Source organism: Benincasa hispida, chromosome 9 (assembly GCF_009727055.1).
Source record: "Benincasa hispida cultivar B227 chromosome 9, ASM972705v1, whole genome shotgun sequence".
Taxonomy (NCBI): domain Eukaryota; kingdom Viridiplantae; phylum Streptophyta; class Magnoliopsida; order Cucurbitales; family Cucurbitaceae; genus Benincasa; species Benincasa hispida.
In genome coordinates, this window is record NC_052357.1 from 79,515,700 (window position 1) to 79,532,568 (window position 16,869).

At 36.2% G+C, this 16,869-nt stretch overlaps 1 protein-coding gene across 2 annotated transcripts; it reads right to left on the bottom strand.

Moving 5' to 3' along the window:
* Positions 1-1,307: 1,307 nt before the first annotated feature.
* Positions 1,308-16,528, bottom strand: LOC120085579 (copper-transporting ATPase PAA2, chloroplastic). Of its 2 annotated transcripts, none has more exons than XM_039041629.1 (17): positions 15,651-16,528; positions 15,276-15,353; positions 14,841-14,938; positions 14,511-14,564; positions 14,267-14,353; positions 7,692-7,856; positions 7,402-7,512; positions 7,202-7,270; positions 6,658-6,767; positions 6,294-6,399; positions 5,097-5,163; positions 4,474-4,553; positions 3,857-4,347; positions 3,341-3,515; positions 2,812-2,943; positions 1,877-2,027; positions 1,308-1,667 (listed from the first exon to the last, which is right to left on the bottom strand). In XM_039041629.1, the coding sequence occupies exons 1-17, from the start codon at positions 16,318-16,320 to the stop codon at positions 1,576-1,578; spliced, it is 2,736 nt and encodes a 911-aa protein (XP_038897557.1). In that variant the 5' UTR covers positions 16,321-16,528; the 3' UTR covers positions 1,308-1,575. The 2 variants fall into 2 exon arrangements, with proteins under 2 accessions (XP_038897557.1, XP_038897558.1); XM_039041630.1 differs by having other exon boundaries at positions 3,857-4,308; positions 15,651-16,527.
* Positions 16,529-16,869: the final 341 nt, after the last annotated feature.

Below are 16,869 nucleotides of genomic sequence, written 5' to 3' on the forward strand. Positions count from 1 at the left end.
AGGTCCCTTTTCGTAACTATTTAATTTTTGAAAATTAAATCTATTTACATGTTCTTAAATAAAAGAGATGAATTCTTGATTACATTCAAAAAAAAAAAACAAGGACAAATTTCTATGTTTTTTAAATTAAATTTTCAAGGACATTAAAGTAATAACAAGAAATTTAAAGTAATAACAAAGCAATAACAAAACAAGATAAAGTAATAACAAAGCAATTTTCAAAACTTGGGTTTTTAAAACATCGATAAAGTAATAACAAAGCAAGAAACTTAAAGGTGGATGGATGTACATAAGTTCAATTTTCAAAAACTAAAAATAAAAAACCAAATGATAACGAAATAAAGCCGAACGTTCTCAAATGAAACATAAGTAGTTCAATTAATTTTGTATATTTCATGTGCAAACCTTCTACTCACTTTAAAAATATATTTTGGGACAGGGATTGATAAAATTATTGCCAAAATGAAAAAGAGATGAAGAGGGCATGGTTCATTGGAAGTATTATCCATTTTAATATTTCAGGAGTTTTCTTATCCCAAACTTCCCTTCTGCCTATGAAGATCCTTGAAGATATTATGCATGTAGATAAGATGATGAGGTTGACAGTGTAATTTAACTGATTAAATTCTCTCCATCATCTACAGTACTTCAACACAACAAATCTAAAATTAAAAGAAAATATAGCATCATCCTGGGATGTATTTTGGAAAAGGGGAAAAAAAATAGTACAAATGAAGATTAAGACATAATGATTGAAAATATCTGTTAAAAGTGGGGTTCAAAAAGAATGTGGGCAATCATATCCATACTAGCATATAAAAATCTCTTACCACATCCACCTGCACTGCTAAAAACATCCATTCAAAAGAAACATGTTAATGCTACTTAGATTGTTAAACTCACAAGTAATCTAAATTGTTACAAATGTTTGCACAACAATCAAGATGTTTTCTTTTCCCTCACAAAGTAATGCAATTTCTATATGATCATTGATCACATGCAGTGAAACTATTCATATTCATTGGATTTCAAATTTAAAAGCTGTGCCTTTCCATATCAATATACAAGCAAAAACCTTGGTCAGAGATGAAAAACAGAAAAAGCACTGAAAAGTGAGGAATGATACTTCGAATCTACATAATACATATGCATATGAGATAAAATCTCAGGACAAAACAAGATAAGCTTTCAAGAAGGGAATATTTCTTTTACCAATTAGGCAATGGCCCATTAAATTCAATGGTTTCAATATCAAAAATAGGAAGAATTCCCAATCCCCCATTCTGCCAACCTCACTCCTAAAAGAATGAGCAATATGGTATTTTATGGATGAAGTTCACGTGAGTTTTTATTTATATATTTATTAAAACACAAATACTCTCGGTGAGAGAGAGAGAGAAAAAAAGAGCTCCCTTAAAACACAAATACTGTCAAGTTAGTTCCAGGTTTGTCCAAAGTTATAAGAAATTAAAGCACAGAGAGAGTCATGGATATGCACTTAACTGACCCGTTTGATGTCCAATTGACTCTATAATTTATTAAAACGGGAGCTACTTAACATATTTTGTATGCCATTCAGGTAGATTTTTGAGCTTCTTTGGGGGCATGGATCTGCAGAAGTAATGAGTTGGTGACGACGAATATTGAACTTAGAGCCATAAGCCCACCTGAGAAACCAAAGAAATTTAAAGAGCAGTCTTTTTTTTTTTTAATCAAAGAAACAAGCTGTTCTTATTGTTACAAATCACAATAGAACAAAATAACTTTGGGAATGGTATGACGTATGAGAACGAATTGCTTTTGTTTCTCTTTAGTGATTTTGGGAGTGATTATTTTTACTAATAAGAGGAGACAGGAGAGATTAGTATGCATCTACCTGAAAGTGAAGGAGTCATTGCAAAGTCAAATCCTGGGAGTAGCACTCCAGCAGCAATTGGAATGGCAACGACATTGTAAGCTATTGCCCACGACAGATTCTGGTACACCTTAGACATTGTTGCTTGTGCTAGTTCCATTGCGTCAACAAGCTGGCAGAAAGGGCATGCGGAGTTATCAAAATGAAGGAGGGTATTTGTGGTTCATATTTTCTAGTGTTGGGGTTTTGTTATACAATGAAAACTTCCTACTGTATTGGAGAAAATTATTACCCTAGGAATCATTGCACCTAAAGACCAGCACACACATAAGAGAGAGAGAGAGAGAGAGAGAGAGAGAGAGAGAGAGAGAGAGAGAGAAAAGAAAGGAAAAAAAAAAAAAGAAAACCCCTAGAGGAACATGCCATAAATGAGTTGTTCCTTCCTGAGAGAAAAAATCTTTAAACAATTAAGAAACTGATGAAAAACTCCTTTTTTCTAAGAAGATAATGGTGTATATTAAACTAGAATGCTAAAGAGAACCACAAAAAGGGTTTTGGAGATGGGAAACAAATACTAATATTCAAAGGAACACAGACACCCTGAGGGCAAGGGGTAGAGATTACTCCTCCCTGCCAAAACAACTAAAGAAGAGTCTTTCAATTGTTAATAATCATTACAATCTTGTAGTAGTATATTTAAAAGAATTTAGAACCACACAAACGGTAGTATCCGGCCTCTAACTTTTGATATTAACTGGCGTTTGTATAACGAAAGAAGAACAATAATTCTATCCCAATGTGAAATATACAACGTACATAATTATTACATATACCAACTTAGTTTTGAATCTGTCTACAAGAACAATGCAGAAAGACTTACTTTACATACATCAGATTATGAAAAATTAACCAAAAGAAACAAAGTGGAACAAAAAGTATTGAGAAAATGGTAGTACCTGAGATATTCTATTTCCAAGAAGTAAAATGGATGCAGCATTTGAAGCAGCATTTTCATGTGCTTCAAGCTGCAGAGCAATCCCAACATCGGAAGAAGCCAAAGATGGTGCATCATTTATACCATCACCAACCTACGAAAAACCAAAAGGCAGGTGAGATATAGTAATTTCGGCCACATAAGATTGAAAGGGCACGGGTGGTTGGTTCTAGAGGATCCATTTTTACATCTGATAGTCTAGGGCATATCTGGGACTCGCAATACTTATCATCAGGAGTGGTGGTTTAAATGAAGGATTAAGATTCAAGATAGAATGTAAACTTTAATGGAAATATCTACCTTACTTCAAGTGCTTGAATATCAATTATAAACAAAAATCAGGAATAAAATGACAACTTCAAATTGAATGGGAAGAACATCCATTTTTTTTCATAGTGCCATAATGCCCTTAGACATTGTAAATTGCAAGTGAGTCAGTAACACGTGCAGGTAAACTCTCTTGCACAAATCATCAACATGTAAAACCATACCATAGCAACTCGTTGTCCTGCAGTTTTCAGAGTAGAAATAAGGTCAGATTTTTCTTGAGGAGTCAAAGATGAGTGGACAAATTCTTCTTCTATTCCAACTGTCTTGGCCACACTTGCAACTGCCTCTTCCCTGTCTCCAGATAAGAGGACTGTTCTGATTCCCTTCTTCTGGAGCCTTCCAAATAAAGCAACAGATTAAGCACGAGGACACAATGTTCAGTATAGCTGACAACCTATATTAAGTATATTATTCAAATAAAAAGAACATCCTAGAAAAGTGTTGAGAATCCAAAGCAATCGGCATCATGATAATAACATTTTTCAGACGTTCCTTTTCTTGATGTCACAAGAAAGTAAACAAGGTGAATATTATTCTTAAATTCATTTGGATCTCAAACAAAGAGTTGGTTGCTAATCCAGTCGTTGCTGCTACTATGAATTTTACTTGTGGAAACAAAAAATTAGAACTTATGATAGCAGATTACTCAGAAAGCCACTGGATGAAAATGAAATTACCTATTAACAGTGAATACCGCATCATGGCGCAACCGATCAGATATTACAATAGCACCAATGATGCCCTCTCCTTCGCTTCCAACGTAAACAACTGTTTTTGAATTATTTGAAGATGATATCCCCTCTAGTGACTGAATCACAGAGCGCTCAATATTCTTAAGATCAGAGATGCTTGCTTTTTTCTCAAATCGATCATTAACCCATTCTAATGAACCAACTGCAACTAGTTGCCCATTTACATTGGCAAATGATCCAAAACCCGGTTCTACCAGTTGCCCTCTTGTGACTGGTATGGTCAAATTCAAAGATTCTGCTTTTTCTATGATAGCTTTTGCAATTGGATGTGAAGCAGTTTTCTCCACTGCAGCAGCAACTTGAAGTATTTCTGTTTCACCATAAACAAAAGAAACCACAGAAGAGACAGTCGGCTTTCCTTCAGTAAGTGTTCCTGTCTGAAAGTTGAGAAATTTGGTGAGACTGAAGAACATTGCCTATATGATCCAATAAAACTTACATTTCAAAATTAAAAAGTAATTTAGGAGAACTTTGGTGAGAAGTTTCACGTGGTTGTCTGAGTGTGAGTTAAAATGAGGATTGCAACATCATAAAATAATCACCTTGTCCAAAGCAATGCAATCTATGCCGGCCAGACGTTCCAATACATCTCCTCCTCTTATTAGAAGTCCTCGTCTAGCCCCTGATCAATTTGTTGTGCACAACAACATAAGAGCACCAACAAAGGGTCTTTATTTATTTATTATTTTAATTTTATGAGATTTAGCAGTAGGAAGGTTGAAGTGGAATGAGATATAGTAATCTAAGTCAGGTGTTCTTAAGCAAATATGAAATAAAGAGTACAAAATCAGACATATGATTCAAATACGAGCAATCAGTTTTGACAGTATCAACTTAAATACAAGCATGAAACAAAACTACAAAATGTGCCAGTGTACATCCATCATATGTGAACAAGATCTGCGCCTCCTTTTAGCTTCATTGGGAAAATAGTCTCTATCCCTCTTTCCCTTGTTGGACATGCTCCTAGGATTTTCTCTCATTTTTATTGTAATACATTTTATTAACTTCCAGAAACCACTTATTTTTGGATTCATGTCATCATTCAAAGTTCTTAAGAAGCAGATCAAGGAGAATATATATACATATGATCGAATCACAATTGATGTAAATGTTAAACATCCCACTAATTTCATAATTTCTATGAAATGAAATTGGAACTCACCAAGGGAGGTGCCAACTAGAATTGCTGTGGGAGTGGCAAGTCCAAGTGCACATGGGCAAGAAACTACCTGAAGAAGAACCAATTTGCCAACACTACGAATCATGCACTTTAACTTTTTTTCCCATGGTAATAAAAGTATAGAGAAAGTTTACCACATTTAGCACGACAATGTGATGTGGGTTAAACCAAGATTAGGATATGCACATCTAATTTATGAGAAATCTGATACCATGGTTGTACTAAGATTTTCCATCATGTCTCTGTAATCTTTGACATAAATTTCCCATTCCTAAATCACGTGAAAATCCAATTTGACCATAGCCAAAGTTATCTTCGTCCTATTTTGTGATTACAAATGAAGAATGAGCTTAATTTTTTCCCCCTTTTTGTGTCTGTCTGTGTATGTATGTGGATAAGGTGAGTTTGAAAATATTTTTCACATGCATTTTTGCTGAAACCCACTTATTAATTATTATGAGCGAAACCTACTGGGTTCTTAAAATAATGAAGCAAGAAAAAAAAAAAACTGTTCTTTTAGATCTTCACATTCAGATTGTAATTTTCAAATTTGCTTTAAACCAAAACACTGGTGCCAAACATAGAAAAAACAATTTTGACTAGATGAAAATATTATGTCAAGATTCAAATGCATTCTCAAACACAATGATGTAAAAGGAATTCCACTCAATATATATTTGGTCAACGATGAATTTGATATTGATAACCTGAAAAAAGAAATTTGTCTCTCTTAAGAAAAATAAGAAATGAAACATCTTAACAATAAAATTGGAAATATCAAACAAATAACAATCTACGAGGAAACTAAATATTCTAAAAAAGACATAAAAAGTAGTTACTAAAAGGGGAAAAAAACCAAATCAACCTAAATTGACTTTAGATTCCTACTCACAAAGTAAACAAGTTTCTTATCTGTATCCAATACATTCTAGCTATTTTGTGAATACCCTTGTCAATTAGTCCAAACTAGAGAAGATGCGTCTACACATAAGAAACAAACCAGTAGACAATAGATGAGGTACTAGAAAATGGAAAATGTGGCACGACTGTAATCTAGAATTTTCCCCCTGCTTTACGTATTAAAATTGCATGCACTCATTATCAAGCAATCGTGCATTTTTTTGGCAACAAAGTTTGAGACTCCAAAGTCTACGGTACAAAAGCTCAGCATCCACTTACCAAGACATCAACTGAAAGTTTCAAGCTTAAAAGCAAGGGGTCTCCATCTGGTCCAGCAATATCATTGATCAAAACATCAGGAAAAATATGGGTTCCAAAGCAGTACCTGGAAATAAAATGTTACCATGTAAATAAACAAGCATATTGCAGCAAAATACTCTTAATAGTTGAGTTAACTCTAAAGATATATCATACATTTCTCAAGGAACTTTCACAGCAATAGGAATTATCATCTTTGAATCATGTCAGATATATACGAGGTTCATTGAGAACTCACCCAAATTCTTATTAGCCCCTTCATCACCCTTTCAGACATTAAACACCAGAGTTTTTTCAAGTAGAAAAATAAGATGTGCATGCTTACCAAAAAGCAAACGTTGCCGCTGAGAGAGTTAATACAGTGTACACAAATGGCCCAGCTATGGAATCTGCGAGCCTTTGTATAGGTGCTTCATGGCCTTGCGCATCCTCAACCTGATGGTTATGTATAAAGCTTAAGAATGGATTCATCTGGGAAATATCCGTCCCTCCTTCACCCAGTAGTTTTAAGCAGCAATCTTTTCTATGTATGTGCAGTGGAAAGGAACTCATGCAAGGATAACTCAAATTGAGCTGATAGAATTTTGTGAAAACTTTTGTCCAGATCCAAACTAATTTTCAATTAGGCTCACCTAGAGCAAAATTATTTTCCTTTACAAGCAACCAGAACACAAGAACAACCACATGAAATGATGAACCCTCCAACTGTATACCTGATAATATCTTGAAACTGTAATAGAAACCTAAAAGAAAAGATTACTATTGTGGTCGTCAATTCTAAAAGATATCCCATTAAGAAAAGGAAATGAACCATTGTGCATATCCATGTAATTCCTGCAAAATATAAATTTAAGAACTGGTTCACGTACCATTCTAACAATCTTGGAGATTGTTGAGTTCAAGCCAGTAGAAGACGCTTCAATTCTCAAAGGGCCATCCTAGAAGATATCAATTTTTTATTTATGCCCAAAAAAAGTAATCTGTTTGAAATAAGGTGGCATATCCCACTTGTATGTAAATCTGAATAATCATGCATTTTGAAATCCTAAACATCAAGGAAAAATCATACCCAGTTCACAGTTCCAGCTGAGACCATAAGGCCTGCTTCCTTAAATACAGGTAGAGATTCCCCAGTAAGCATTGATTCATCTACAACGCTTCTTCCCGCGAGAACCTTCCCCTATTCAGTCAATGTTATTATTAGCTAAGCATTTTCAAATCGTTCCTCCTTAAGGTAAGGAAGAATAAATTGAAGGCAGAGGAAGATCTTAAAGAAGGCAGAGGAAGACATGTGATTGAGAAAAATAACTATTGACATAGTTATTGGGACATTGTTTGCTAATAATCTCTGGTGCTTACATCCACAGGAATAGTCTCTCCTGGCAAAACTAATACTGAGTCTCCAACCCGAATGTCATCAGTAGACACCTTAATGCACATTGCATCCGAGCAAAGCACATCATTTGTAGAGGAATCTCTTTCTGATGGAGTTATCACAAGTCGTGAATGAGAAGAGATCAATGACTGCCAAAACATGAATATTTAGACAAATAAATAACTTATGCCAAGCAACTAGGAGAAAAGAGAATGCTAGAGCCACAAGCATCAGAATTAACAAGGAGCCCAATGGGTCAGAGAGAACCACGATTTCATACAAACTCTTTGAACATAACTTTTGACTCAAGGGTGTATATCTTAAATCAAAGTGGCTTAATCGTCAACTTTGTAACTGCCAAAACATGAATATTTAGATAAATAAATAACTTATGCCAAGCATCTAGGAGAAAAGAGAATGCTAGAGCCACAAGCATCAGAAGTAACAAGGAGCCCAATAGGTCAGAGAGAACCACGATGCCATACAAACACTTTAAACATAACTTTTGACTCAAGGGTGTATATCTTAAATCAAAGTGGCTTAATCTTCAACTTTGTACTTGTGATAGGCTGAAATATTGAGGTTTGAACGACAAAAGTTCTTTAGAATTTGTGAAATTTAGTTGTCAAAATCTTGACTGCTGTATAATTTCAAATTGTCTTCTATTTTGAACTTTCTACATGGTGTCTTGAACGTTGAATAGCTTCCTCTGGACCTATGGTTTTCTTAGGCCTTGTGTGTGTACACAAAAGCAGTTTTATTTGGATCCAACTTTCACATGGCTAATGTATTGTACCACGTAGGCATAAGAAAGACACAAGACATCTTCTAGTTTCCAATGTCATGTTATCTGATTTAATCGATGATTAATCAACACTGGCTAAATTTTCGAAGGTCACATATAATGACATGCAATTTTTTCATTGCTATACGAAAACTTTTGATCGGTCAAAAATTTCTTCTAGAACAAAGATAGAATGTCACAAGGACTTAAAAGCATGTGGCAGTAACTAATGGATATTTAACCCTGGTAATGATCCAATAGACACATGCATTGTAATTGTTGAATATGGGAAATCACCTCTTACCTTATACATATGATTTTATTCCCTGTAATTTGAGTTTACTTTTATTCTTTCTATATGTACATTTTTTTACTGTTATAAAGTTTTCCTTAATTAGTTATCATAGGTGTATATATAAGGGATGCTCCCTCTTGTAAAATTATCATAAGAAATATAGAAAAAGTTTTGTATTACAACATGGTATTAGAGCCAATTCTATGAATCTTTTCTATAGGTTTCACATCCGAAACCCTAGAAAAGAAAATAGAAAATCTCAAACATACCTATTTGCTGGAAGTAGTGCACCAAAAGAAACCTCCAACGATTCCTTGCGTGGAGCTTCACGTCCGAAGAGAAACGCATCAAATCGCATTGAACTAGTGGATTGCAACTAATCCGAAGCATTCACAGCCGAAACACATTCTCTAAAGCAAAAACATTCATCCGACGACCACGAACACCTTCATCAACCAGAAGTCATCGACTGTGGGTGCCGATTCCCGAAATTCTCGTCTCCTCTCGTGAGTAGTCGCGGATCGTGGGTGGAGATCACCGAAAACGAAATCGCGGCAGCATCATCGACGAAACCTCGAGGGAACGGGTTAAGTTGTGCCGGGTCGCGCGAACAAAGTCAGGTCGAAACCAGGTAAGCGTCTTCAGGGTCGGATCGGGTTGACGGAACTGCGAGTGAACGGGTCAAAAACAACACAGGTGGAGTGAACAAATTGGATCGAACCGGGTCGTAGTCTTCTGGGTCGGATTGGGTGAAATCTCGGGTCTGGAGCGTGAGCCAGGTCTGGACGACTTTTTGATTAGTTTTTCATCGTTTTTTTTTCCTTTTTCCTATTTCTTGCTTAATTAATTATTTTGCCAATCAACAATCTTTTATGGCATCCATAAATTCTAACAATACTGAAGGGACCATACTTCCAATTATTAATCATAAATTAAATGGAAGGAATTACCTACATTGGTCACAATCAGTTATGATGTTCATATGTGGAAAAGAAAAGGAAGATTACCTGTCAAGCAAAAATCCTATCCCAGACCAAGCTGATCAAAGATACAAGACATGGAAAGTGGAAAATAATATGGTTATGTCATGGCTAATCAACTCCATGACGACAGAGATTGGTGAAGGTTTTTTACTCTTCTCAACTGCAGAGTCATTTGAAATTGAAATCTGGGAAGCAGCTCGTGAAACTTATTCTGATCAAGAAAATACTGCAGAGTCATTTGAAATTGAAGGCAAAATTCATGAGCTACGGCAAGGAGATATGCAAGTCACTCACTATTTTACTCGACTATCTCGACTTTGGCAGCAACTGGACGTATTTGAAAGCCATAAGTGGGAATGCGCTGCAGATGAAGCTACATTCAAAAAGATAGTTGAAAAGAAACGAGTGTTCAAATTTCTGCTTGGCCTTAATAAAGAACTCGATAAGGTACGTGGTAGAATCTTAGCTATTAAATCATTACCTAACATCAGAGAAGTTTTTGCAGAAGTGAGAAGAGAAGAAAGCAGGAAGAACTAATGTTAGGAGTGACTGCCAGTTCAAATCTGAAGGATCAGCCTTACCTGCTCGAAACCTTGGTAATGAGGTACGTACAAATACTCATAATAACCATTACAATCGAAACCAGAACTACACAGGAACTCAAAATCGGCAACGAAAACCAAGACCATGGTGTGAACACTGTAAAAAACCAGGACATACTAAAGAAGTGTGTTGGGATATTCATGGAAAACCTCCAGATTGGAAGCCCAACAAAGGTACAGAAGACAGACGTGGAAAGGCCTATCAAGCAAGTACATCATCAGAAGGTAACGTCAACCCTGAATATAATGTGTTTACTAAGGAGCAGTTGGACCTTCTCCAAAAACTATTCGGCCAACCGAAACCTACTCAAAAAACATCAGAAACCAGCGTAGCAACAATGGTACAATTAGGTAACTTTCTTTGGGCCCTTAATGCAACCAAAGAAAATTGTAGTACTTGGATTATTGACTCTAGTGCATCAGATCACATGACAGGTGACATCTCACTTTTAACTAACTACACACACTGTAACAGTCAAATTACTGTAAAGATTGCCGATGGTACCTATTCTAAAGTAATGGGAACTGGAAATGTGTTTGTATCTAAAGATCTAGTATTAGAAAATGTGTTGCATGTCCCAAATCTTAAATGTAATCTTCTTTCCATAAGCAAACTAACGTTTATGAAAAACTGCAGTGCAACTTTCTACTCACATAATTGCATATTTCAAGATTTGCATTCGGGGAAGATAATTGGCAATGCTAAGGAAACCTCGGGTCTCTACATACTAAATGCTCTTAAGCCTCAAGTCAAGGAGTTATGTCTTAGCAAATCTCGTTTTATTTCTAAAGACTATTATGATAGTACATCTAGTTCATCTAATTTTGTTGTCTCTAAAGATGATTATGTTAGTACATCTACTTTTGTTGCTTCTAAAGACAATTATGATAGTACAATAATGTTATGGCATAATCGTTTAGAACATCCCAATTTTCTATATTTAAAACGAATGTTTCCAGATATTTTCAATAAAAGTTCTCAAGTGTTTCAATGTGAGTCTTGTGAAATGGCAAAGTTGGCTCAATCCTTATATCCGATAAGCACATGTAAACCCTTTTATCCCTTTTCTATGATGCATAGTGATGTTTGGGAACCTAGTAGAGTTCAGAATGTAACAGGAGCTAAATGGTTTGTTTCATTTATCGATGATCACACTAGACTTACTTGGGTGTTTTTAATGAAAGAAAAATCTGAAGTTACTTCCATATTCCAGAATCTGTTTGCCATGATTTTCAATCTCTTTTAACACCAAAATCCAAATTCTTCACACTGACAATGCTAAGGATTATTTTAACACTTCCTTGAAAAATTTTCTAAACGAAAAAGGTATTGCCCACCTGAGTACATGTCCTAACATTCCCAGCAAAATGGAATTGCAGAGAGAAAAAACAGACACCTCCTAGAAGTTTCTAGAGCTTTAATGTGTCACGTTAACACCCCCCACCTTTTTTGGGGAGAAGCGGTTCTAACAGCCACCTACCTTATTAATAGAATGTCCTCTCGAATATTAGGCTTCAAAACTCCCTTACAAAAACTTAAGGAAGTATTTCCACATGATAGATTATTTTCTCAGGTCCCTTTAAAAATATTTGGTTGCACAGTCTTTGTCCAAGATCATAGACCCAATAGGAGTAAGTTAGATCCTAAGGCAATAAAATGCATCTTTTTCGGTTATGCTCCAAGCCAAAAGGGATATAAATGCTACTCACCAACTATAAAAAGGTTCTATACATCCATGGATGTAACCTTCTTTGAAACTCAACCTTACTTCAAAAAGCAAAACACCATTGAACCATCTACCCTCATAGAAAATGGAAAACTTTTGGAAAGCGAAGAAACCCAAAAACTAGATCTCTTTGAAGAGAGTGCTCCATATGTTCCTTATATACATGAAATAGATATTCTCAATCAAGGCCCACCAGAAAGTAGGAAAGACCCTATAGTCTATACTAGAAGGAAGAACACCCTTGAACGTGCACCAGTACTCAATCAAAACCCAACCGAAATACAGGAAAATCATGTCTCCAACTCCACAGCTGAAACACTTAATGAAGACATTGATCTTCCTATTGCAAAACGGAAAGGGGTAAGAACCTATACGATGCATCCCATCTAAAACTACCTGTCCTACAAAAACCTCTCTCCCAAGTTTAAAGCTTTCACAACCACACTATCCCAAGTTTACATTCTGAACAATGTCTATGAAGCCCTCAATGACATTAATTGGAAGTAAGTTGTATTAGACGAAATAAAGGCCTTGGAAAAGAACCACACATGGGAAATAATAGACCTACCTCCAGGAAAGAAAACAGTAGGATGCAAATGGATCTTCACCATCAAGTACAAGGCTAATGGAGAAATAGATAGGTTCATAGCTAGACTCGTCGCCAAAGGATTCACCCAGTCCTATGGCATTGACTATCAAGAAACATTTGCCCCGGTAGCAAAATTAAATACTATTCGTGTCCTGTTTTCCCTAACTGTGAATAATGATTGGATTCTTCACCAATTAGACATAAAGAATGTCTTCCTTAATGGAGACTTAGAAGAAGAAGTGTATATGGATATACTGGCCGGTGTAAAATCTACTCAAACCATAAATAAGGTATGCAAACTCAAAAAATCCCTATATGGCCTAAAACAATCCCCTAGGGTGTGGTTTGATAAATTCTCAAGAGTGGTAAGGGAAAACGGGTACTCACAATGTCAATCTGACCATACTCTCGTCGTCAAACATTCTTGCACAAGTAAAATAGCAATTATCATTGTCTATGTAGATGACATTATCCTTACTAGAGACCATGAAGAAGAAATAAGAAACCTAAAACTTCCTTAAATACTTCCTAGGAATGGAAGTGGCCCGCTCAAAAACAGGCTTGAGCATTTCTCAAAGAAAATATGTCCTTGACCTGTTAAAGGAAACTGAAATGCTTGGATGCAAGCCTGCTAATACTCCAATTGACACTAACAATCATATAATCAAAGAAAACAATCACAAACTGGTTAACAAAGATCAGTATCAAAGGCTAGTTGGAATCTGTTTTGCAGTTAGCTTTGTAAGTCAATTTATGAACAGTCCAACAGAAAACAATATGCAAGCTGTATACAAAATACTCAGGTACTTGAAAGGGACTCCAGGAGAGGGATTATACTTCAAGAAATCTAAGAGAAGAAACATTGAAATCTTCACAAATGCCGATTGGGCAAGCTCAAAAATAGACAGAAGGTCAACTTCCGGATATTGCACCTTTGTTTGTGGAAATTTAGTCACCTAGCGAAGCAAGAAACAATCTGTAGTATCCAGAAGTAGTGCCAAAGCAGAACTAAGAGCTCTAGCTCAAGGAATATGTGAAGGAATGTGGCTCAAAAGCATTCTATCTGAACTTAAAATCAAATCAGAAGAACCAATGGAGGTACATTGTGATAATCAAGCTACTATCAGTATCGCCAAAGACCCAGTCCATCATGATCGCATAAAACATGTGGACATTGATTGGTACTTTATTAAAGAAAAAATTGAAAACAAAAGCATCTCACTCAACTACATACCTACCAAAAGGCAAATTGTTGACATACTAACAAAGGCCCTTTCCAAGAATATGTTTGAAGACTTAAAAATCAAGTTGGACTTAATCAACATATATTGCGCAGCTTGAGGGGGAGTGTTGAATATGGGAAATCACCTCTTACCTTATACATATGATTTTATTCCCTGTAATTTGAGTTTACTTTTATTCTTTCCATATGTACATTTTTTGAAGGTTTTCCTTAATTAGCTATCATAGGTGTATATATAAGGGATGCTCCCTCTTGTAAAATTATCATAAGAAATATAGAAAAAGTTCTGTATTACAACAGTAATGTTTAACTGTTTTAAGATTGATTGAAACTTACTAAAAGTTCATTCATATCACTAGAGGCCTTAACCCTTGCTCTTTCCTCCAAAGAGCGCCCAAGCAGTACAAAACCAAGAAGCATGACCTGCACACTAAAAAAAAGGAGTTGCACTGAGAAATGCATAATCAAGAGTCAAATTTCATCTTATAATAGAAAATTCAATAACAGAAACTGAATGTGAACGTAGAGTAAGTATTATCAATTGAATCATGATGATGGAGCCGAAGGTTGAGCAAGTCACCGGCTCATCAAAAAATGAGGCATCCCAGTCTAGCTCAGGATTAAGAAGTGAGACCTACAAGAGATGACGGTTTAAAATTCGTAAGCTAATATTAAACTATGTTAGGTACTTAAGCACCTTGGAGAACCACATCCCAAAAGCCAACTATTGGGGTAGGAGAGCCAAGCCACTTAAGTACCACATCGGCCATTTCATTCTAACCAATGTGGGACAAAGGTAACCCATACTACCTTGATTCCTAACAAACTACTGCAATTCTTTTCTAATAAAAAATAACAATAACCAAATAATAGCCTTGGAGAAATTGAGATCTTTGACAAAGCGACTTACTGCACTGATAATAAATGCAGCAACTGCTCCAAAACCCACAAGAGAGTTCATATTAGGTGATCCCTTCTTGAATGCCCTCAGGCCGTCAAGAAGAAGTTCTGCAGCAAACTATCATTGTACATCATAAAAGATCATAATGGCAAGTTTGGTTTGGTCGTCTCATTAGCAGTAGGGAAATACTACTTCCTATCCAGAAGGGCAGGAACACAAATAACTACTCGACAAAGGCCTTTAAAATAATTATCAGCTATTTACTGGTCAAAAAGAGTTTCCACACACCTACAGCTAAATGACACGAGGAAAGGAAGAATAGAAGAAAGAAACCCAATGTTAGTTCAATAATCCTGTTGTAATAAGCAATATTTCCATGATGCTAACACGATTCCTTTTCAAAAACTAGCAATATAAACGATCAAATAAAGTGGATAAACAGACCTCGTCCTGGTCCTAAAAGAGCAACCAAAGCAAAACAACCCTTCGCATAGGAGTTATGAAGTATCTCCATCAGTGGTCCTGAAACAACAAAATAAGTCAACTTAATTCAATTTGAATTTTATTGCAGGCTGGTCTTGCGTTATGCTCTGAAAATGCTTAAAGATCACCAGAAACACTTCATATTTGCTTAAAACCACAGCAGGCCTCCAAAATTTACAATTCTAATTAATGAATTTAAAACTTATGAAATTCCTGATTGCCTGTAAATTAATTGTAATTCAGAAACCAGAATTGAGCCATCCACATGACATACATTTAGGTTCAGCAATAAATCATTAGACTAAAACGGCACTTCGTTATAAGATTGCAAAATACCGTGGTGGATATGAATGCCAAGAGGGTGCAAGATATGCGATGCGTGTGAGCCACAGCACAAGGCAACCAAAGTCCAAGCAACAGCCACACGATTCCGACTCTTAACCAGCATTCTCCGTTTCTTCTCAACCATATCCTTCCATTTTCTCACATTCTCCGCCACTCCGAGCTCCGAGTTCCTCAAATTCGTCGGAAAACCACAATCCGTCAGTCTCCGCGCCAGACTCTCCGCTACATTCACCGCCGAAACAGCCTCCGCAGCAATATCATCCGATTTTAACCGAATCGCCGCAGTCTCAGTCAACATATTAACCACCACAGAGTCAACTCGGTGGTCGGACGAGAGAATCGATTTGACGCGGGAGACGCACGCACCGCACATCATTCCAGAGACATCAAGAAGAACCGAAGACTCATGGCGCCGCTCCTGTTGAAGCAGCGTGTTTTGTGCTCGAGGTTCGGCACCAAGGGAATTTGAAACAACGAAACGATGCCCCAAGCATCTTCCGAAACGGCGTGGATACTGTTTCCGTACTTGAGTCTGAGGGCGATGCTGTATGGGGAGAAATCCAGGCCTTGAGTCAAACAAAGAAGCATTAGGTTTGGTGGCGGAGTGAAAGAATAGCCTCTGGTGAGACCACAGAGAGAACCGCGCTAAATCGGCCGCCATCAGAGCATCGAACCGGCGTCGGAGCTGGAGGTTTCAGGGAGGGAAGAAAGCTGGCGGCCAGTATTCAACGAGGAGAGGAAGTGGTAGTTGAGTTGAGGTTGCAGACACTCTTGGCTAACTTTCCGGTACGAACCGCAGTTGCCACGTCACATCCTCTATCCATCCACGTTTTTCATTCTTTTTCTGAGAACAACAAGAATGAGGAGGAAAGAAAACTAGTGTCTTAAACAAAAACAACCTTTTCCCCTCTAAAAATTAAAATAGCCACGTCATATATATATATATATATATATATATATTTGGTTTAAAAATAGTCTAGTCATTTTAATCAACTTGGTTATCTTAAAAAATTATAATTGAATATTATTAACAAAAATCTAAAAGAAGCTCAAATCATAACCAATTAAAATTTCCAACTAATACCATAATTATTATTTTTTTGAAGACAAAATACTCAATTTATTAAGCTTCTAAGGGCAAAAATGTAATACAATATTTTTCTGCTAATTGAAAAAAATGGTATGGAAATTATTGGTCCAAAGGGTGGTA

Excerpts from the sequence above, each read along its gene's own strand:
- LOC120085579 (XM_039041629.1), bottom strand. The coding sequence starts at position 16,320 with ATGGCGGCCGATTTAGCGCGGTTCTCTCTGTGGTCTCACCAGAGGCTA. Across the intron at positions 14,354-14,510 it reads CCTCATTTTTTGATGAGCCG|GTCATGCTTCTTGGTTTTGT; the intron begins GTGACTTGCTCA and ends TTTAGTGTGCAG. Across the intron at positions 2,028-2,811 it reads TTGGAAATAGAATATCTCAG|CTTGTTGACGCAATGGAACT; the intron begins GTACTACCATTT and ends CCTTTCTGCCAG.